At 29.4% G+C, this 22,945-nt stretch overlaps 1 protein-coding gene across 1 annotated transcript in view; it reads left to right on the forward strand.

Moving 5' to 3' along the window:
- Window positions 1–22,945, forward strand: part of LOC113378794 (potassium channel subfamily T member 2) — a 209,007-nt gene that overhangs the window by 179,906 nt on the left and 6,156 nt on the right. Inside the window, exons 8-19 of the mRNA XM_026619388.1 lie at window positions 4,242–4,336; window positions 5,405–5,588; window positions 11,189–11,416; window positions 13,727–13,884; window positions 18,196–18,393; window positions 18,599–18,748; window positions 18,886–19,592; window positions 19,789–19,914; window positions 21,380–21,548; window positions 21,946–22,051; window positions 22,180–22,424; window positions 22,505–22,639. Coding sequence (XP_026475173.1) covers window positions 4,242–4,336; window positions 5,405–5,588; window positions 11,189–11,416; window positions 13,727–13,884; window positions 18,196–18,393; window positions 18,599–18,748; window positions 18,886–19,592; window positions 19,789–19,914; window positions 21,380–21,548; window positions 21,946–22,051; window positions 22,180–22,424; window positions 22,505–22,639 — 2,501 coding nt within the window. The remainder of the gene's footprint in view (window positions 1–4,241; window positions 4,337–5,404; window positions 5,589–11,188; window positions 11,417–13,726; window positions 13,885–18,195; window positions 18,394–18,598; window positions 18,749–18,885; window positions 19,593–19,788; window positions 19,915–21,379; window positions 21,549–21,945; window positions 22,052–22,179; window positions 22,425–22,504; window positions 22,640–22,945) is intronic.

Below are 22,945 nucleotides of genomic sequence, written 5' to 3' on the forward strand. Positions count from 1 at the left end.
AAAATTATTACTTTAATAAACAAGTCATTTAATAAGTTTAATTTATAGTTTTACGCTTTTAATAGAGTATCAAATGATAGTAATATGGCCTACATAAAACTAAACTATTAATATTAATTATATATGTATATTATGGTATTATATATTATATAGGAGTTATTACAAAGTTAATTTAAACTTCATCATTAAATGCTTTAAATATTAATTTTATTTGCAGAATTAATTATATATAATTATTATGTTTTAATTTTTTATACAAAATGTATTTCATCGATCGCAAACCAATATTAATTTTATATTATAAACACTTGATTCGAAAACATTTATGCAAATCCTAAAATTCAATTTCATATAGCTAACACAGATTGTTTTTTATACAATTCAGAGTCTCGTATCGTCTTTTAAAATGATACATTTTACTTTCTCACAAAAATCATTAAAAATTAATATTCTCAAAATTTCAACTTTTACATTTTTTCCGATCTCAAATTTTAATTTAAAATAATTTAATGTCAAATGTCATATTCCGACTAGATTTTTACTGTGATATATAAATACATGCCTATGTGACTCTATATCATAAACAAAAGTAACAAATTGAACAGAAATGAGCAATATCTAGTACACACAATTTTCAAAAAAAAAAATGAATGATATCATTTTGTAAAAAAATAAAAACTTGAAATGAAAAAAAAAAATTTCAAAATTAATAAACAATGGTGTGAAAAATTGAATATTTAACAAATTAAAAAAAACTCATAACTAATATTGATAAAAAAAACGAAAACATACATTGGAAAACGAAGAATTTAATTTGAAGGTGAGTCAAACTTCAGATAATTTATTAAATAACATGCTAAATGTAATGTTTTGTCATCATATAAAATATATATACATATATATACATGTATATATGAATTATAAATTGGAAATCATTTTGAAATAGGTTTTGCGTATTTTTTATCCTTACTGTCAAAATTGAATAGATAGTAAATAGTAGTATGAATATGTACTTTTAATGAAATTTATTCCATTAACATTAATTATGTATTGTCAGTATAGTATAATATTTATAATACATACTTATTATATACCAATATACATAGATATAAATTAAATACTTTTTATATATTTTTTCAAAATGTTTTAATATTTTAATTTTTTATCGTTTTTATTGATTTTTAAAACTTGCTCTACAAATTTAAGTTTTCAAGTATATATATATATATATATATATTATACAAAAAACTCTATATAAGTTTGACGTATATTATTTTACTTCATGTACAAATATTGTATAATTAACAGTATCGGATTGTTCATCTTGCGAATCGTGCTGCGATCCAACCTTGTGAAGCATTTGGGCTATGACAACCGATATTAAATTCTCAAGACATCGAATATAAAAAACAAAAAATATTTATTAAAAGCTCCAAAAACATCGGTACAGAAAAAATAAAGCAAGAACACAACGTTTACGGGAAAGGACAAATACACATAAAATATTTATTATGATCATCACTAAGAATATGGGTTTTCTGAAATAAAAAATAGTAAAACTTATATTATGCTTATTTTCATTATATTAGTGTGTGTTATATTTAAATGTGTTTAGTTTTTCAATTAATTTCGGGGTGATATTCATTAACTAACTGCCAGAAGGGTAAGGTATAGTAATTACAAAAATATCTTACGTAAATTTTTGCATTGTTTCACGTTTCATAGGTTTTTGAACATTTTAGCATACCTTAATAAAAATTGATGTGTATGTGTACGCGGATACAAATTTTCGTCGACGATTTCGGGAATACGAATCTATTTTTTTTTATTATCAGATAGATGCCCCAAAAATATATATGTATGTATGTATATTAGATTGTAGAGTCTTAGATTTGTTGAAACATGAAATTTGTTGGATTTGTTCGAACAAGCTGGAACTTGGAAACAATATATATATATATATATATATATATATATATATATATATTAGTTATTTGTGTGTGTGGAATTTTGAAGAAAATTTTGTGAAAATTTTTGTAGATAGTTTATACTTAGGTTTGAAGTTCTGACACTGCAGAACTTGTAATTTGAATGAGCTATTTCTGGGTATATTTATCAAGACTGCATATACTAATGCTTAAGACTTTAATGAAATTGTTAACAATTAATATATTTTAGTAAAAATATAAGTGGTGTTATTTTAGTAAACAGGTGCTTAGTATTGAATCTTAGTATATGAGGCAATCGCATGTTTGGCTGTATTTTTATTTATTACTATTATTATTATCTTGTATCAATATGTGCGATTGAACTTTCGCTTTAGGTCATATGATTCAAAAGTACGCGGTCAAGCAAATACAGATCGATCGTTCACGGTTCGAATACTATGAAAGGATTCCAACAGTAGGCGCACTGGAGAGGAAACACATACCCCTTTACTATGCTATCCAAAAAACATACCGTAGAACCCAAAAGCCGTAATATGATGCGACACGAACCTCTATAAAGCTTATAAAGCTTCTATCTACAGAATCATAAGTTACCGAGTCGATTCTCTTCTTAGTTATTTATGATTTTCAACAAATGTTTGGTTGGTTTCAATATCGATGCTTGAATGCACGATTAAAACTTTTGCTACTTTTTAATACAAATAAATGATTATTTACATGATCTGGTAAAACCTGGTGGTTCGTACATAGCTTATGTACAAACAGCAAATAATGTATGCATTATTATGTCGCGTCAAATCTTGTCACATCAAGTACATCCTGTCATTGCTCCCCTTGAGTAACAGCTTTAAACAAAAACAAGATTGTAATTTAGATGTTAATATCCTCTTAACATCTGTCAAGGCATATTTTAATTATGCATTCGAAGAAAACATTTCTCTGAAGTTTTTATAATTAAAAAATCAAATTAAAATTTACTGGATACCATTAATGTTTTTTTGAATGCTATATTGCTTGCAATGATGATAGTAGAAAAGATGGTAGTGCAGTATATTAAAGAAGTTTATTGCAAATAGAAAAGAACAAGTTGAGGCACGTGCCAAGAAACTACGCTGGTCATAATTTACATTAGCATCCCCAGCCATTTCATTTTGGCACTGGAAACAATGTGATAAATTTTAGCATTGGTTTTTAGATTTCATATTAATGTGTTATGGTAAACCATATATCATAAATCATAATATGACATTGTCCTATATCTATATTTTCATATAGGTATATGCACATCAATAATGTAAAAACATTTCTTTTCTCTTATCTTACCAAAATACCTACTTAGTAAAAACATTGAGAAAAAATTAAGTTACGTGCCAAAATTATTTATTATAGATTATTATGATTCAATATAAAAAATAATATCAAGCAAATCTTTAACGACAAAGACTTAACAATTAAATTTTCATTAATTTCATATAGGAGATAGTTAATGCTTTTTCAGATTTATTTAATAATTTTAATATAAAAAACCTTATAGTTACAATTAATAATATGCATAAGAAACCTCATAGTAGATATTCACACAAGAGTGATACTAAATAACACAGCAGTAGGCTAAATAAAATCTTTAAAAATCTTTCGTTTTGATCATTATAAGACAACTAATTATATATATATATGTATATATATATATATATATATGTATGTATGTATGTATATGTACATACATGTCTACTTCGTATTAATCTAGTAGACATTAACACCAAACTCATGTTTATAAAAGCTTTTTTTCAGTAGGGTAGAGCTGGGCTTAAAGGTCCGCGAGTAAAAAGGTCTACCATCGATATCTCAAAAACAAGTAAAGTTGGGAATTTTTGAACAATAATATTTGAAAGTAGAGGGAAAATTATGTATAACTACCCATCACCTTGATTTTTATGACGTTGCTATCGGAAGATAAACGACAGTGTTTGAAAATTCATAACAAAAGTTTTTTTCCTTGTTTTCTTAGTTGTGAGCACAGTTGTTTAGTTTATGAGACTATAACATAATTTTTAAGTATAGGTTATTTAATTGTTTCCGCCTATGAGGTAAAAAGGACCATGTGACAAATTTTTCAAAAACAGCAAAAGACACATATCTACAATGATGAATCTGTTAGATAGTTGTTTTGTTTGGTATGTGTTATTTGTTGCGATATAATTGATTTGGTTTCAAAGTCAAATTGGACCTTTGTGCCTCGCCCTGCCCTATTCAATGTTTCAACCATTGTTTTATGTATTTTTATTTTCTTAGAATGATCTGCATCGGGCTATGCAAAAGTCTCAATCGGCCCTCTCACAGCAGTTATTGATTCTATCAGCTACTCTGCTTTGTCTGGTTTTTACTAGGTGAGAGATTATCTTTGTAAGTAAGAAAGTATATTTATCAATAGACTATAGTCAGAGAACGAAAATGATTCAGTGCAGTTTAAAATACTCAATCAGGAGATAATAATATTCTTTAATTGGATTATTACATAAACAAACAACTTGTTCCAATTATATTGAAAAGTTTATTTGACTGGTAATACAGTAGAACTCCAATCATCCGAACTTCAATTATCCGAACTCCGACTATCCGAATCGCCGATTATCCGAATCACTTTCAGAAAAAAAATGTCTAAAAAAAGTCTAAGTGCGATATTATTCTTCCACCAGCGAAGCCAGTGTAGGCACATTGTTTGTTTTGATTTGACGGAGATGTTTAAAAAACAATGATTTTTATCTCTAAACTTGTACATAAGTACATTTTATTTATATTTAAAACATGTGAAAATATCATGTTTCTTTCATTTAATTCAATAAAAAAATAGTTTAATATCAAAACGTAACTTTTTTTCTCTCCAATGGCAATTTAAAAAAAAAACTCCTAATATTTGATTATCCGAATATTTGATTATCCGAATCGGTTCCGGTCCCCATTAATTCGGATAATTGGAGTTCTACTGTATATGCAAAAGATTGTTCTACATTTACTTATTTTATTTTTAATGTATGAAATTTATTTATAAAATACTACTACAATATTTATTTTATTGCTGGTACTATCGGTGATTAATTTGATTTTAACTTTTTTTCTTAATGTAACATTTAGCATTCCGCAGTTTTTGTTTATAATATTTATTTATTTATAAAAAAGCATATGTTAAAAGACACGTATGACAATACTACAAGATTATAATTTTTGCCCTAATTTAAACAATAACGACAACGATATCGAATTGAACTTTACCATTTTTTATAATTTTTTATGTTAATTTGCATTAACTTTTACCTTTGAAAATTTTAAAAAGTTATGATCTCTGCACATATGCAGCATGCTTTAATTAGTACAATAATGAATTCGAACTGCGGTTAATTTCATCGTCTGGTATTTAGTTGAAAGTTAAATAAACTTCAACTGAACCTATTCCTTAGCGTGTGCGGCATCCAGCACTTTCAGCGGGCCGGCCATCGGCACCTGAATCTGTTTCAGAGCACCTACTACGTCGTGGTGACCTTCTCAACCGTCGGCTACGGAGACGTGGTCCCGGACATCTGGCCTTCGCAACTCTACATGCTGGTCATGATATGCGTAGCGCTAATAGTCCTGCCTACTCAAGTAAGTTCGATAGCTTCATATACCTATATATTACTAGCTAGTCCGGAATTATAGTATAACTAGTGGGGCGCATGGCATCGTGCCTTAAGACAAATTGCTGGAACTTCCCGTATCAAAAATTATTTTTTTAAAAACGAATATTTTTGAAAAAAAATTACTTCGAAAAAATTAGATTTTTGAGAAACTATAAATTGGACAAAAAATTACTTCTTTTTTTTTGATTTTTTTTTTTTTTGAAAAAATATGTTTTCTTTATTTTGGCATATTTTGGAAGATCTGAACTTTTTTTAAAGCAATCGTATTGCTTTAACTGCATAGAGACAAAATATAAAGCGCGTAATCGCCGCGTCGCTGTCTAACGGATAGACATTGGTACGAAACCCATAGGAATGTAAACAAAATTTATACTTATTGTTAAAATCTCTATAAAATATCTAAAAATTTGATGTGCATATGTCTTTTTTTTTACTTTTTTCGTTAGATCTCCGAAACCGCTAGACCTGCCCTCATGAAAATTTGATCAATTCTTCATCTTGTCAATACAAGTAAAATGTTTTTTGAATTATTAAAATCGAACGCTCCGTTCTCTTAAAAACTAAGTTACCGTTTTTGGCATTTATTGCCCCGTATCTTCGGAACGGCTAGACCTGCCCTCGCCAAAAACTAATCAGCACGTCTCCTTGTCAATACAAATCGAATGTTTTTTGAATTATTCAAATCGGTTGATCCGTGTTCCCGAAATCGTCGACGGAAATTTGTATCCGAACACACACACATGCACGCACATACACACACACTCACACACACACAACTCGTACATCCATTTTTTCTAAGGTATGCCAAAATATTCAGGAACCTTTGAAACGTGAAAATATATAAAAATTTTCATTTTCGATTTTTTTGCGATTACTACAACTTGCCCTACGGGAAGTTAACTAGTTGAAAGGAGCATTTAGCCTTAAGGCAAGTTGCATAAACTTCCCGAAATGTGTAAGAATTTACTTAATCAATCAAAATTGAAATTTAGATATTTAGATAAAATTTTCAACTGTTTATTTCAAAAATAAAGTTATCGCTTTTAATTAAATCTAAACATTGCGATTTCCAATACAACACATTTAAATTATCTGCAATATAATTAATATAGTTAATATTAATTATATTACACAGACACGTGCTTGTATGCCCTAAAATTGTAACTTATTATTTTAAACTTTAATGAATTGGTAATGTTTGACTCATCACATCACAAAAGCAACTTTTGACATGAATTTTTTCTCTAATATTTTCTCAAACTTTGATAAATTTTTAAATTTGAAATATTTGTCGTAGGGTCGTAACATTTTAGTTAGATGAAAGCACAAAAATATGAAACGAAAGCGAGTGCTAATGCATTATATTATTAATAAAACGTAGTAAATTTTCAATGATGGTCGCACGAAGTCTTTAAAATGTTACTGAAACTTAAATTATAAAGGATTTGCTGACATTGAAAGCAAATGTGAATCTTTGAAATTCTCAATTTTTACAACTGATCGTGAAAACATCAAATCCAGTCTTCGCCCACAGATGTCATGGTGGGGACAAACGGTAAACTCTCCTCGCGCAATGCAGCTTCATTTAATAACTATATATTAGAATAAACTTGTTCATGTGTTGGGCTCAGCCCACTCTAATATCTGTCTATATTGTTGTAATCTCCTGTGGATTTGCTTCGTTTCCTGCATCAATCCCGCATATTACGTTCGAATTTTCATATATAAAGAAATTTTCATATATAAACAAATTTTCATATGTGTATAAACTTTGCGGCAGTTGAAATAAACGCAAAGATTTTGCAATTTTAGGATGAACGGTATCATCAGATTATTTGATGATAAATGATTATGATAAATCTTTATATTAAAAAAAAAGTAAGAATATATTATATTCTTAATAGAACATATTATATTGAGATATAATAAAAACAGACTTTCAGTCATTTTGAGCATACATGAACATTTAATATTCTAAAAGGTTATTTAGTGGTAAACCTTTTCAACTTTGATAAATAAATGATATTAAATTGCTGTCATATGAAGTAAAATTAAGTCTTAAATTATAGATAATTATAATAAATTAATTTGGTATTTCATTATGTATTTATTTAAACGTGAATGACACGTATTGCACCATCATTTTCAGGGCGTATTAATGTAATTTAACTACTATGTCATTCTAAATGTTGTTATAAAAATTCGAATTGGTTGTTTGTATTTATTAGCGCGATTGTAATTCAATTTAGACACTCTTCGATCTGTGTTGTCCAAAAGCTATATATAATAAAATATAAGTAGAACTAGTTATAATTGCATTTTGCCTTAAGGCAAGTTGTATATATACGTACTTCCCAATACGTATACATAATCATCTTAATCAATTGAGAGTCAACTATTTAGATAAAATATATTATTATTTAAAAACTAAAATTTTCGCTTTGACTAAAAACGAATCAATACGATTTCCAATTCTTGTCTTTGAAATATACTTATAATATCTGTAATTTTATAAATAAATTTAATTTGTTTAACATTTTTTATTTCATCCATTTCGGGTTCTATTTCTGTAAGTATGGACGTCAACTGTAATCAACCTACGATACACCACAGAACATGTATAAACGATAACTAGTGGGCCGCATGGCATCGTGCCTTAATTAAACATTCGAGTAATGAAAATAATCAATAAGTGTTTTGAAGATTTTCAAATAGATTATTTATTATAAATACATACTGTAAATTTATAAGTGCTTTTTAAATTGGGCGATGAGCGTATTTTATAAACAACTTTTATGTACCTTTACAGATTCCATGTTTTTTAAAATTAGATTTTTTTTTGATAATTTTAAATTTTTTTGATAATTTTAAATTTTTTTTCGAAGTTTAAAATTATTTGGAATATAAAAAATACGTTTTTTTTTAATATTTCGAGAATTTGGAAATTTTTGAAAATATATATATTTTTTTTTAATTCTCGAAATATTCGAATTAAATATTAAATCGAAAGAGCAGCTTAAACAAATTATATTGATGGTCGGTTTATCCACTGTAAAGCATGCCGCATATAACATATACAATGTTCTCGGGGCACATTGATAACCATTGCAAGTGCTTATTCTGAAACTAATTTCAATGTTACGATAAGGCTATGTTACATTCCAGTTTCCATATAAAATGCTACTAAATACTGTCAAAGGCTAAGCATTGAAAATAAGATAAATTTTCAGCAAATAGAGTGAATTAATTATTATATATGTTCAGAAAAATCTAGAATCCGATTGAAAGATATCAGTTGGCAATCTTCCTGTTTAGTTTTTGGGTAAAGATCAGATTTTGGTGAAAGATTGTGCGATAAAGGTTTACTTTAGTACATTTGTTTTGAAGCCTCTCAAAGTCGACCGTTTTTTAAAATTTAAATTCATAGTTCAGCAAGAAGTTTTAATACTTGAAAACTTGAGGCAATTGTGATATTTTTTACTGTATTTCTATAAATGTTATTTCCGGTTACGGTTCCAAAGCTTAAATTAACAAAACTAATAAAAGTGAACCACAATAACCGAAAAATGATCATAATTTCACCCAAGCTCTAGTTTCACCAACATTGAACTTAAAAGCTCATAACATTCAAACAGTTTTTTTCAGGACAGTTTTTTTCAGGTCGTGGATTACAAAAATTAAAAAAGAATCGTGATTTTGTTTCGCGTGAAATCTTTGCGGTATTAGAATATATAAATTATTATGTTTGTGTAAATAAATTATTATATACATATATATAAGCCCTCACTATGGAAGACCTGATATCATGCAGTAGCGACTTACATTTTTACCTGAAAATATAAATCAATAATATGTTTCTAATTGAAAATAAGTCTATTTCGAACGCTGCGATGTAAAATGGTAATGGGAAACCTGTCACACTATTCTTTCTTAAAATATAAAAATATATATAAACAGGTAACGCCCGGTACTTCTATAACACGGATTCGCTCTAACACGGTTTAAGAATTGAGACCATCCACCTCATAACACGGTACTTTCGATTCGCATAACACGGTTTAAGAATTGAGAAAAGTTTTAATAAAATAAGAAATATCGTAAAACCTATGAAAAGCAAACGTTATTTAATTAAACTCCTAAAATTAGTAAAATCGCCGTACAATAGCTCAATAAATGTGATGAAACTAATGCAAAAGATAACTAAATTGGTATATTATATTATTAGAGCGCGTATGTTCTATCGAAAAAAAATTCTAGGATTATAAAAATAATTCTTAAGCAATTCCTTAAATAAAATGAGCATAAAAGTTTTTTAACAGTAACAGTTTTTAAAAGCAAGTAAACGCAGACATTTTTCTGCAAAAAATAATGCACTGATCTGAAGGTAGTATAGAAAACTGCTCAGAGGATGAGGATATCTTGCAAAAAAAGGATCATGTTCGATAGCACTTAATGCTAATTATGACAGTATATGATAATTATGATGAAAAAATTATATAATTCAAGTAATGTATATTACTTCTTAAAAAAATGAATAAAAGTAACAATATTTATTATAAAATCATGATATGTAGCATGTTTTTTTGAATTCTTGGAACGTAACCCCCTTTTTTGTACTAGTTCTTTGTCCCTTATAACACGAATTTGCATAACATGCTTGTTTTCTGGAACGTAACTACCGTGTTGTACGAGGGTTACCTGTATATAACATTATATTACTTTTAGTTGTAGCAATTATTAACTTCCCGTAGGGTAAGTTATAGTAATCGCAAAAAAATCGAAAATGAAATTTTTTATATATCTTTACGTTTCAGAGGTTTCTGAATATTTTGGCATACCTTAGAAAAAATGGATGTATGTGTTAGTTTTTCACGTAGGCAGGTCTAGCCGTTCCGAAGATATGGGGCAGAAAGTGCCAAAAACAATACCTCAGTTTTTAAGAGAACGGAGCGTCCGATTTTAATAATACAAAAAACATTTTACTTGTATTGACAAGATGAAGACTTGATCAAATTTTCATAAAGATAGGTTTAGCGGTTTCGGAGATCTAACGAAAAAAGTAAAAAAAATGCCATTTGGCGGTCAAAAATGATCATTAGACATATGCACATCAAATTATCAGATATTTTATAGAGATTTTAACAATAAGTATAAATTTTGTTTACATTCCTATGGATTTTGTCTCTTTGCAGTTAAAGCAGTACGATTGCTTTGAAAAAACGTTCAGATCTTCCAAAATATGTTAAAATAAAGAAAACATTTTTTTTTAATTTAAAAAAAAATTAAAAAAAAATAATAATTTTTTTTTCAAAAAAAGTAATTTTTTGTCCAACTTATAGTTTTTTAAAAATCTTATTTTTTCGAAGTAAAATTTTTTAAAAATGTTAATCGTTAATAAATTTTTGGTACGGGAAGTTCCAGCAATTTGCCTTAAGGCACGATGCCTTAATTGCTTTAAGACAGAATTCCACTTACAGCTAGTTTTAAATGAACCAGTTCGATATGGATAAATAAATGAAATGATTGTTGAAATGCAATACGATATAATTAAAATTTCCAATGCAGTTCGAGCAGTTGGCTTTCACGTGGATGGAACGTCAGAAGCTCGGAGGTTCGTACAGTTCGCACCGTGCCCAGAGCGAGCTGCACGTCGTGGTCTGCTCGACGACCTTACATGCGGACACGATCATGGATTTTCTGAACGAATTTTATGCTCATCCTCTTCTACAAGACTTTTATGTGGTACTCCTATCGCCTATGGAATTAGACACCACAATGCGCATGATACTTCAGGTAGAACTATATAGAATATTATTATCAATTATTATAGAAACACAATAATGTCATTAATTGATACGCAATTTTATATACTAGAGTAGGGTAGGGTGGGGCACAAACGTCCTATTTGACTTTGAGCTATTATATTGTGAAAACTAAACCAATAATATCACAACAAATAACATAATTATACGAAACAAACAGCTATCTGACTATGTTCAGTAAAATTTTCAGCTAAAATTCATCATCGCAGAATCATGTTTTTTTGGTAATTTTTTAAAAATTTGTCACCTGTTTTTTTACCCCATAAGCGGGCTAAAATGGGACGGCCAGGGAGCAAAAAGGTCCCAATGTTGAATTTTTAATTTTAAAGGGATTTTAGAAAATAATGCCTACATTACTTAATCAATGCAAAATACAAATTTGGGAACATTTTTTACAGAGATAACACTGCATACAATCTTGATCTGGTATTTTGTCAGAAATATTCACCAGCAGAGTTGGAACTATCAATTTATTTTATTTATTGTAAATTACTTTTTTAACTAATTTTAGTTTTTTATTTACTATTTTTATTGTTTAATAATGGTTTAGTTGGTGCTTCTCACTCCACCTACATGAGGTTATATAAAAAAGGGTTGTATCTAACTTAAAAATAACAATACATCATATAAGACAATCAAATTACGTTTACTTAAAAACTATATCGAAGTCTCATACACTAAACAATAGTCTTCACAACCAAAAACTAACAGCGAAAGAAAACACTTTTGTTATGGATTTTCAAACATTGCTGTTTTAATCCCTATAGCGACGTCGTAAGAATCAAGGTGATGGCTGGTTATACATCTTTTCCCTCTACTTTCAAATATTGTCACGGATTTTTTAAATTTACTTATTTTTGAGATATCGGCGCTGGACAGTTTACCAGCGGACCTTTTAACCCCACTCTACTCTACTCTACTACAAAAAATTTATTCACATTTATTATTAAAAGAATATTTGCTCACAGTCTAATTTTCAAAGCCAATTCAAAGCCATCTAAATTTATTTTAAAAAAATGTAAAACTCGGATTTATTATTGTGATTGACGTTTAATTATGAGTTTTTATAAAGTCTGTAATTTTTGTACTTGCGTTACGCATTATGTATATTTTTGTATAGAATGAACTGTTGGACTTTTGAATTAAATCATAAAACAGATTTCGTTTTCCCAATCTAAAGTTGATTGAAATAAAATTATTTTGTTCGACATGAAAATAGTTTAGTATAATAGAATAATATATATAATAGAATAATAAAATATATAATAGATTAGGGTAGAGCGGCGGAGCTTAAAGATCCGCGGGTAAAAAGGTCTACCACCGACATCTCAAAAATCGTAAAGTTAAGAATTTTTTAACAATATTTGAAAGTCATACCAGCCATCACCTTAAATTTTACGACGTTGTTATCGGGAGAAAAATGGCAATGTTTGAAAATCCATTACAAAAGTTTTTGATTTCATTGTTAGTTTTTGTGGTATTAGCACTATTGCTTAGTTTATGAGACCTTAATATAATTTTTAAGTATACGTTATTTTATTGTCTTATAACATATATTGTTAATTTTAAGTTAAATTCAACAGTTTTTTTATATTATCTTTATAAAAGCTTGCACCTGGGTGGGGTAAAAAGGACCAACTCTCGCAAAAGTGTAAGAATTAAAAAATAACAAATGCAAAAGTTAATTAATTTAAAAAAAACTATTCTACAAGAGATGGAATGAATGAATAATTATTCTAATTCTGATAATGAATATTTTTGATAAAATACCATATCAAGATTATTTTCAGTGTTATCTTTGTATAAAAAATGCACTTATGACATTTATATTTTGTATTTGTTAAATAATGTAGCTATTATTTTGTAAAATTTCTTTAAAATTGTATTCCTATTTGCCCCTGGCCGTCTCAATTTTCCCCGCATATAAAGTAAAAAGGACCATGTTATAAATTTTTGAAAAGCAGTATAAAAAGCACATTTTTACAATGATTATTTAGCTGGGAGTTTTACTGATCATAGTCAGATACTTGTTCGTTTGATATGTGGTATTTGTTGTGTTATAATTGGTTTAGTTTTCACGATATAATTGCTCAGAATAAAATTGGACCTTTGTGCTCTGCCCTACCCTATTATACATTTAATCACTACCTGTACTCATAAACTGGAACAATTTAAATCGTAATTTCAACAATTATTATACGATTAGAAATGCATTATTACCGATGATTATTATACAGTAAAATGTTATGCATCAGTTTATTTGACTTTTATTATTCCATAGGTTCCTATATGGGCCCAACGAGTTATTTACATACAAGGATCGTGTCTCAAGGATAGCGATTTGGCGAGAGCAAGAATGAACGAGGCCGAAGCGTGTTTCGTTCTTGCTGCACGAAATTATGCTGATAAGTCAGCTGCTGATGAACATACTATATTAAGGTGACTATTGAAATGACATCATTGGCAACAGTTTACGATTCAGACATAACAATAAACTGTATTTTAACACGTAGTTAAGCCCAAGTGCAAAGTGTTGTACAGCGAGTGTCTCTTTTTAATGTTTAGTTGACACGAACATAATGAATGCAATTGCAGGACACTTTAGAACGGTAGAGCTCATATAAGTATTAATTACCATAATGCAGAATAATGAATATTTCAAGTTATTGATTGGGACGCTGTTTTAGTATTTTATCTTTGAACACATTATTACGTGTCCTCTGGCACGTTTACAATCAACCAAATAACACATATAATTCATTAAGATAGCTATATAAATTTGTAGATATAGTTACAAGGTACATTTTTATACAATGCAAATAATCGACTTCTAACTTCATGCTTCCTACTATGTTATCGCTGATCTTGTGTTGTGCACCTATATAAATCCAATTTAAACAATCATGAATAATATAAAAAACACCTAAAATCAATTTATAGTAATACTCAAACTTATATGATGTCAGTAAATTTTCCGTTATTTCCTTTGTTTTATGGTGTCCAGAAATCATTCAGAAAAGCAATCTCGTACAATGGAAATGCTATTTGTTATAAAAAGTTGATACAAGCTATTTTTTATGCAAATTCGACGTGTTTTCATTAATATCTTATGCTACATGAATTCTTACTTTAATTCAAGATTCTACTAATTATATGGGCAATATTAACATAGCATAACAAATTTGAATGTTAAACATTGACTTCGAATCTACCGTGATCTCGTGGTAAGAACAAGAATTAGCAGCCACCAGTTTCCGGTTCGATGTCAAGCAGTAGTGATACCAGATTTTTGGCTGAGATTATATTCCTTAAATACGATCTCAAATGAAAATAGCCTTTTTTCATATATGTGAAGGATGGTTTTCGCTAGAAACTCAAGTTGAGAACTGTATACAAAAATAGCTTGAGAACACGTGGTTATGATTGCTGGATTAAGGACTTCAATTTATTACAAATTTCAACTTTTTTTTCTTTTCGAAATAAATAATACTCGATGAACTAGCATTAGTGAAATAATTCAATATTTGGATTTATTTAGTTAATTAGTGTAGTTATGTCAAAATAAAATAATGAATCATCACATAAAATATTGTATTTAATTGAGAATAGCCCATTTCGGGCACTGCGGTGTGAAATGACAATCTCTCTCACTATTCTTTTCTGAATTAAGTTGGAGTTTAACTCAGCTCACGGACCTGTCCTGGGGCAGTGTTGCCCATTATTTTTATTTTACTCTGCAAGAGTGTTTTTCACAGGAGTGATATTCCTGTACCGATAAGCTGCACAAGTATATGTTACACAAAATATTTTAATATCTTTTTACTTCTGAAGGATTAAAAACTATAATAACAAACTAAAAATTCTCAACAATTGATCGCAGAGTAGTGATAAATATTGAAGCGACGGTCGACACACTGAATTTGGTCTGTTGGTGACTTTCCTACACACAGGTCGTTACCTAGTAGTGAAAGGATTATCATTTTGATTTTTTTTAACTTTGTAAATATTATAATATGGTTTGTTTTATCCGTTTTGGCTTAAATTTTAGAAACATTTAAACAACTTTTAACCCTCTGTCGGTCGGATATTTATTCACCTTCGAACGGTCGAAGTGGTCTGGCTGGACCACCATTCATTTTACATGCATTTATATAGGGTAAATAAGTTTTTGGTGTCTTATATATAAACTATTATTAGTATTAAATATTTATAGTTTTGATTTTTTTTTTCTTACCGTCTTTTGCATGTGTTGAGCTTGCTTATAATAAAAAATTGTATATTATATTATATTATGTAAAAAAATCAGAGAATATAAAAAAATCATTGATTTTTTATTATTTTTATTTTTCTGTTTTATATCAACGAAAAACAATATTTATTCTTTTTGGGCTTCTTCGAAATGAATGTGAAATTCTAATGAAAACGAAATGAGGTGCGTCGCCTTTGAAATTTCACTACAGGTTTGCTAAAAAAAATTTCGAACGCAGTACGGGTAGAAAAATTGTTGATAATGTGCGCATTACTCATCCGATTTTCAATGTTTGCGATGACTAATAAGTTTAGTAGGTTTTCAAGGAACTCTCGTCGTGAAAATACTAATATTTATGTTACAACACATAGCAAAGAATATATAAAATACAGTTTGAATAGAAAATACCAGAAAAAAGACAAAATACTGGTTTACATAAATCAAAAAGCGTATATTTCATACAAAATGTATGGGTGGTCTGGACCACTCCGACCGTTCGAAGTATAAAAAAGTTAATATCCTTATAATTATCCTTCTGTACATTTTTTTGTCCTGATTTTTTCATTGATCGACAGCAAATGAAATTTTAGGAAAAGTCAAGAAATGTCAAGGATTACTAGAAGTATTTTTTTTTTAATTGAAGTCGAAAAAAGTCTGGCCAGACCACGCCGACCGACGGAGGGTTAATTAATAATTTGTTGGTTGAACAAATTTAATTCGTGTTTTATTGATTCATTCGTAGTAGTACATATCGTAGTAATTTCAGCACTATGCGTAAATGGTGACTATCACATGTACACTACCGATACCGGCTGGTCCGTTCGATTTCTGATTCAAATATATCCGGATTACCGTTATCCTTGATATCGATTATTTAGTGAGTTTCGCGTGTGTGGTTTATGATATGCCGTAGTAAAGATGAGCGCATGCTCAGTTAAGGGCATGCATAAATAAAACAAATGCATTTCAATTAGCCGCCGTATTAGGTCTTCTACAATTATTTGCAGTTTTGCCGCACAACAGATATGAAATGAATGAATTAATACATAAACCTAGCTGAAGCCAAAAGTTGTAAATTGGCATCAATATTTATGCCATTTAATAGAATTTTGCAAGAATCGAAAATTCAGTTTCAGACTGAAACTTTCAGATAATTTATATAGATATTTATAAAGCATATAAAATGAATGATACATAGTTAGGTAATTTATAATTAATCTTGCATTGTTTAGAGTCTCGATTTGATCCATCGTCAGTGCAATACTAAAACATGCTTGTGCTTTAAGGCAAATTACGTCTCTTCATCAATACGAATCGAATATTGTTTGAATTATTATAGGGCCCGGCAGATAACTTTTTTTTTGAAAATGCTATATATAAACTACTGAATATTTTCTCAATTTAAATCTTTTCTATTTGAAAGTGCAATCCTTCTGGTTAATAATCGAAAATAATTTCATTGAAATGTCTGTCTAACTTTTTATTGGCTGTCAAAAATTCTAAATTGCTACCAATAAAAAAAAGTTATATGGCGGACCCTTTATAATCAGATACTTCATTCTCTCAAAAACTGCACTTATTTGCAGTATTAGCTTTGCATTACCCAAACGGCTGGACCTGTTTTTTCGAAAAACTAATATCTACTTCCCAACTTTATTACGAATCAAATGTTTTTTGAATCATGCAAATCGTATGCTTTGATCTTTTAAAAACTTAATTTTCATTTTCTGCACTCTTTGCTCTGTAGCTCCGAAACGGCTGCTCCTACATTTGCCAAAAACTAATCGGCACGTCTCTCCATGAATAGGATTCGAATGCTTTCTGAAAAATTCAGATCGGTTGATGCGTGCTCCCGATAACATCCACGAAAATTGTATATACACATACATATATCCAATTTAAACAAACATGAATAATATAAAAAACACCTAAAATCAATTTATAGTAGCACTCAAACTTATATGATGTCAGTAAATTTTCCGTTATTTCCTTTATTTTATGGTGTCCAGAAATCATTCAGAAAAGCAATCTCGTACAATGGAAATGCTATTTGTTATAAAAAGTTGATACAAGCTATTTTTTATGCAAATTCGACGTGTTTTCATTACTATCTTATGCTACATGAAGATATTGAAGATTCTACTAATTATATGGGCAATATTGCATAACAAATTTGAACACACACATACATCAATTTTTTTAGGGTATGCCAAAATTTTCGGAAATCTTTGAAACTTGAACAAATGCAAAAATTTTCATTTTTGATTTTTGGACGACTATCACAACCCACCCTATGGGAAGGTCAGAAAATACTATTTATAACATAAAATAATAAAAATGAAGAATTATATAAATATAACATAATTAATATTCGTATAATAATATTAAATACATATATAGATTGGATCATCGATAAGCTCATACCGTTATTAGTTCAAATTTTAAGGATTACGAGAATTTGTTCCATTTGTTTGGCTATAAAATTATTTGTTTTAATATAGATCATGGGCTGTGAAAGATTTTGCTCCATCGGTACCTCAATACGTGCAAATATTTCGCCCCGAAAACAAGTTACATGTGCGATTTGCAGAACACGTCGTCTGTGAAGATGAATTCAAATACGCTCTTCTCGCTAATAACTGCACCTGTCCAGGAGCAAGCACTTTGGTTACTCTGCTCTTACACACTAGCCGAGGACAGTAAGTATTATATGCCAAATCAAATTTTATGCAATTGTTTTTAATTTGCTAACTCTCATGCTAATTTCTTTACTGTTAACTTATTATTAGTATTAATTCTAGGATTATTAACATAACTTCTATCCTGAACATAACATCTTCTATTATTTACTTATTGCAAAACTATTCATAGCGAAGTAAATAATAATATTATAATCTATTGCAGAGAAGGACAGCAGTCACCAGAAGAATGGCATAGAGTTTATGGAAAATGTTCTGGAAATGAAATATATCATATACTTTTAGGCGAAAGTAGATTTTTTGGAGAGTATGAAGGCAAAAGTTTTACATATGCTAGTTTTCATTCTCATAGAAAGTAAGTAAGACCTAGGTTTTTTATATAATTATCTTTTTGTATTGTTTCTAAATCATGTCGTTTTTCAACTATACCAAGCAGTACGTTAATTTTTATTCTTAGACTAAATGCGTTTTTTTCTATTCGACATTTTTTAGGTATGGAGTTTCACTAGTAGCCGTTCGTCCAGCGCAACTTCCAGAATTTTACGAAGACACAATACTCCTTAACCCCGGCCCACGTCACATAATGAGAAATACAGATACTTGCTACTATATGAGCATCACTAAAGAAGAAAATTCGGCTTTTGTAGTAAGTAATCGTAATTGTAATGGACAATCAGCGCCTCCGCCTACTACCGGTCACTCTAATCAATTATATCGACAAAGAACTTTGAAACAGTTACAAGAAAACTTTGACAGAGATCGTGCAAAAAATAAAAAGATGTATGAAGAAGTCGCACAGAGCGTGAATGAAAATAGCGTACCTGGATCTGCAGGCGGGTCCACGACGCACCTTCAGGGTAAAAATTCGAATGACAAAATGTGCACAAATGGCGAACAAACTAAACTATTGAATGGAGCCGATGCCTCCGATGCGATGTCAAAATCGACTCAATGCAATGAATCTTCTACTCACGTGGAACGGGAAAGTACACATAAGAAAGTTCGAGGAGTTATGGAAAAGGCGAAGAAGCTTCTGAGAGGCAGTAATACAACGGACGACGGCTCTTCGGAACGGGTGGAATCTGGAAGTGTAGTTACGAAGGCAAAGAAATTGCTTCGTGGCGCCGAATCGACAAGTTCGAATGTTCGTGAGGCGCTTACACGAGAAATCGAGAAGAGCAGCGTTTCCGAAAACCCAGGTTATAGATTATTATATATTTTTTAAAGAACAAAATGGCATAAACACTAAAGACTTTTAAGACAAAAATTTCAATCTGACTTGGTCGATCAACATAATTACTGGTATCAATATAAATTTTAATTGTTTTTTCTATAAAATGCTTTTACCTTAAGAAGAGTCAAGGAAATCGACGTGATATTTTTATTTTTTAACAGGTGTTGTTCGTTTAGATAGCACAACAAGTGCCTCAAATTCCGATTACGCTACAGGAAACAATTTAGAGGTGCCTCGTCCAGGAGAACTTTCATCTCTTAGCGTAGAATCGTTAGCTCAACGAAGAGGTAACCGAATATATATACACCTAAGTCTGGTTTTACACGGTCTTTTTGTACACGGTTTTGATATAATACGGTTGAAAATTGAATATTTTTAATTTTTTTACACGATTTTATTCTATTTAGCACGATTTGAAATTTTATTATGTATTTTTTTTGTCAAATTTAATTTTTGCGAAGTATGTTCATATCATAAAAAAGTATTTATGAAAGCAAAAAGTCTGAAACCATCGATAGTATGGATAGTTTGCGAATACTAGCTTAAAGATTTAAGTGAATTCCCCTTTAGCGCTTACAAACAATTTTTACTGGTCAAAGCAAATGTGAATAACACTAATTTAGGGGAATTTCCTTTATGTGCATACAATAAAAATTACTGGTCAGATTTAAGAGATAACCTATTCTTTTCGTTCACAACATAGTTTTTTAGTTCCTGAACTTGCCATACATTTAATTTATATTACTTTTAAGATTAGAGTGCATATCTTTTTTATCATTAATTACTATGCTTGTGAAAATAAGCATTATATATTTGATTTAATAAAATAAACATGAATTCTTGTTCTTAAAAATTCTTGTTTTTCACTAATTTTAATAGGTTTTAGAGATTAGAAACAAATCACCCATTTTTGTATAAGATCAATGTCTTTTTTTACACGGTTTTTTTTACACGGCTTCTTCTGGAACCAATCTACCGTGTAAAAACAGACTTAGGTATATATATATATATATATATATATATATATATATATATATATATAATTATAATTAGTTTGAGCCCCGCGGGGGTTTATATATTACCACTTTCAAAACGTTCTACATGATACAATTACGTTCATTGATAATACTACATCGCACTACGATTTTCTACAACGTACTGTGGACGAACTATAATAGTACAATTATGATTTTTACTAATTCTGCATTGTGCTATGATAATATTTTTCACAAATTAAAAAAACCATAAAATTACAAAAATATTATTTTTCGACATATAATTATATATTAGTCACTTTCGCAATATTTTTACAAACAATTCAAATTAAATTCTTTTTGTTGCCGACCTGATTTATTAAATAAATTATAATTGATGATTATCTTAAGATTCTGTCTACATAGAAAATTTGGTTATTTTTGATGGGGATCCGATAATTGATACAGCAGATACGGCTATGGTTACGCCCCTGCTTGTTCAGGAACGAGGAAAAAGAACAGATTTTGAGCTTAATGATCGTTATTACGCGTAGTATTCGCTATTGCTAGAACATAGATCTTGTCTTACCAGATCAGTGATCACGATTTAGATAGAGATTTATGATTAAAATTCTGTGTTTGGCGTCCTAAAATGCAACAAATGCAGTAATAACACTACGGTTTACATAATGTTTCAAACTGGGTCAATCATTCCAAACGTATATATGTCTATATGTATATAAATGCATTTTATTTAAATATACAATATATATTTTAGGGAGCAGAAGGCCATCAATATTACCCGTGCCTGACATGCTCACCTCATCAAATATCAGTACATCCTTCGACGAAAATAATGACATGGTTGATAACCTATCGTGCGATGGTACAAATGAAGATGAGCTGGGCGACGATGTGACTTGGCATTCATCTTCGGAGAAAATTGCGTCAGTATTATATTAATTATAGTTATACAAATGTAATATCATAGCACTCCGAAACTACCACAATCGGGATAAGTCTATTGTTAGTTAGCACTTGGTTTTGCAAACTCTTTTTGAAATTTGTGTTTCAAGAAATGATTACTTATAGTTTACATATTTTAATTGTTATTTATATAAATATTATGCATATATTTATATTTGATAAGAATCTACAATTTAAAATAAATCAATAATTAACATTAATAATATTCATTTTATGATTTGAATCTCTTTGCTAGCGAAATGCAGCAAAGAGTGAAGTTCAGCGCGGTGACCAAATTTACACCAACCACTGTTTAAGAATTTACTTCAACATTAACTATTATTATGATTTATAAACATTTATGCAATTCTATTTCAGAATCGTTAAAGGTTTTCCTCCGGTATCACCTTTTATAGGCGTTAGTCCTACCCTATGCTATCTCCTCAAAGAAAAGAAACCGTTGTGTTGTCTGCAACTTGCTCAGGTAACTTGTTAATTTTGAACAAGCAAATAATGATAGAAATGAGGTTCGACTATAATGACATCGCTCAATAAATAAAAATTTTAAATTACATGTAAAAATTAACCGATGTTATGTTTTCGAATTTTCAGGTGTGCGAACATTGCAGCTATCGTAATGCTAAGGATTACCAGTGGCGAAATAAGACTATCATTTTAGCTGCAGATTATGCATCTAATGGAATTTATAACTTTATTATACCGTTGAGAGCACATTTTCGGACTAAGTCACGCTTGTTTCCTATTATTTTGTTACTAGAGAGAAGGCCTGACGTAGCGTTCTTGGACGCTATAGCTTATTTTCCACTGGTGTATTGGATGCTGGGATCCATCGATTGGTAAAAAAAATGTTTTATTAAATATTTGCAATTAATAACTCATTATATTCCTTTTTAAATATTTAAAATTAATATTTCAGTTTAGACGATCTTTTGAGAGCGGGTATAACGCTGGCGGAAAGCGTGGTAGTTGTCAATAAGGAATTGTCAAATTCTGCTGAAGAGGACTCACTTTCAGACTGTAATACTATAGTTGCCGTGCAAACCATGTTCAAGTAAGAGTTTTCATATTTCTTACTTATTATCGACATTACGATTGTAGTTTTTATAGTAAATTTTCTTATGGTTAAAAATATGTCAACAGTTTTAGAAAACAATTACTAATAGAGAGAAGTTTACATAAATAGTTATTGAAAATTGATACACATATTGAAGAAATGTCTTTGGTAATGAACAAGTGATATCTTATGCGTATATTATTACTACTTCAAATTCAATTAACCTCATAATTATAACGAATTTTTTTATATTATTGTCGATGTAAAATTTGTAATATTTATAGTTAATTGTCGAAGGTACTA

The sequence above is a fragment of the Ctenocephalides felis genome, unplaced genomic scaffold, assembly GCF_003426905.1.
Source record: "Ctenocephalides felis isolate EL2017-DRISC unplaced genomic scaffold, ASM342690v1 CF-g0.4_SCAFFOLD_01886, whole genome shotgun sequence".
In the NCBI taxonomy this organism is placed as follows: domain Eukaryota; kingdom Metazoa; phylum Arthropoda; class Insecta; order Siphonaptera; family Pulicidae; genus Ctenocephalides; species Ctenocephalides felis.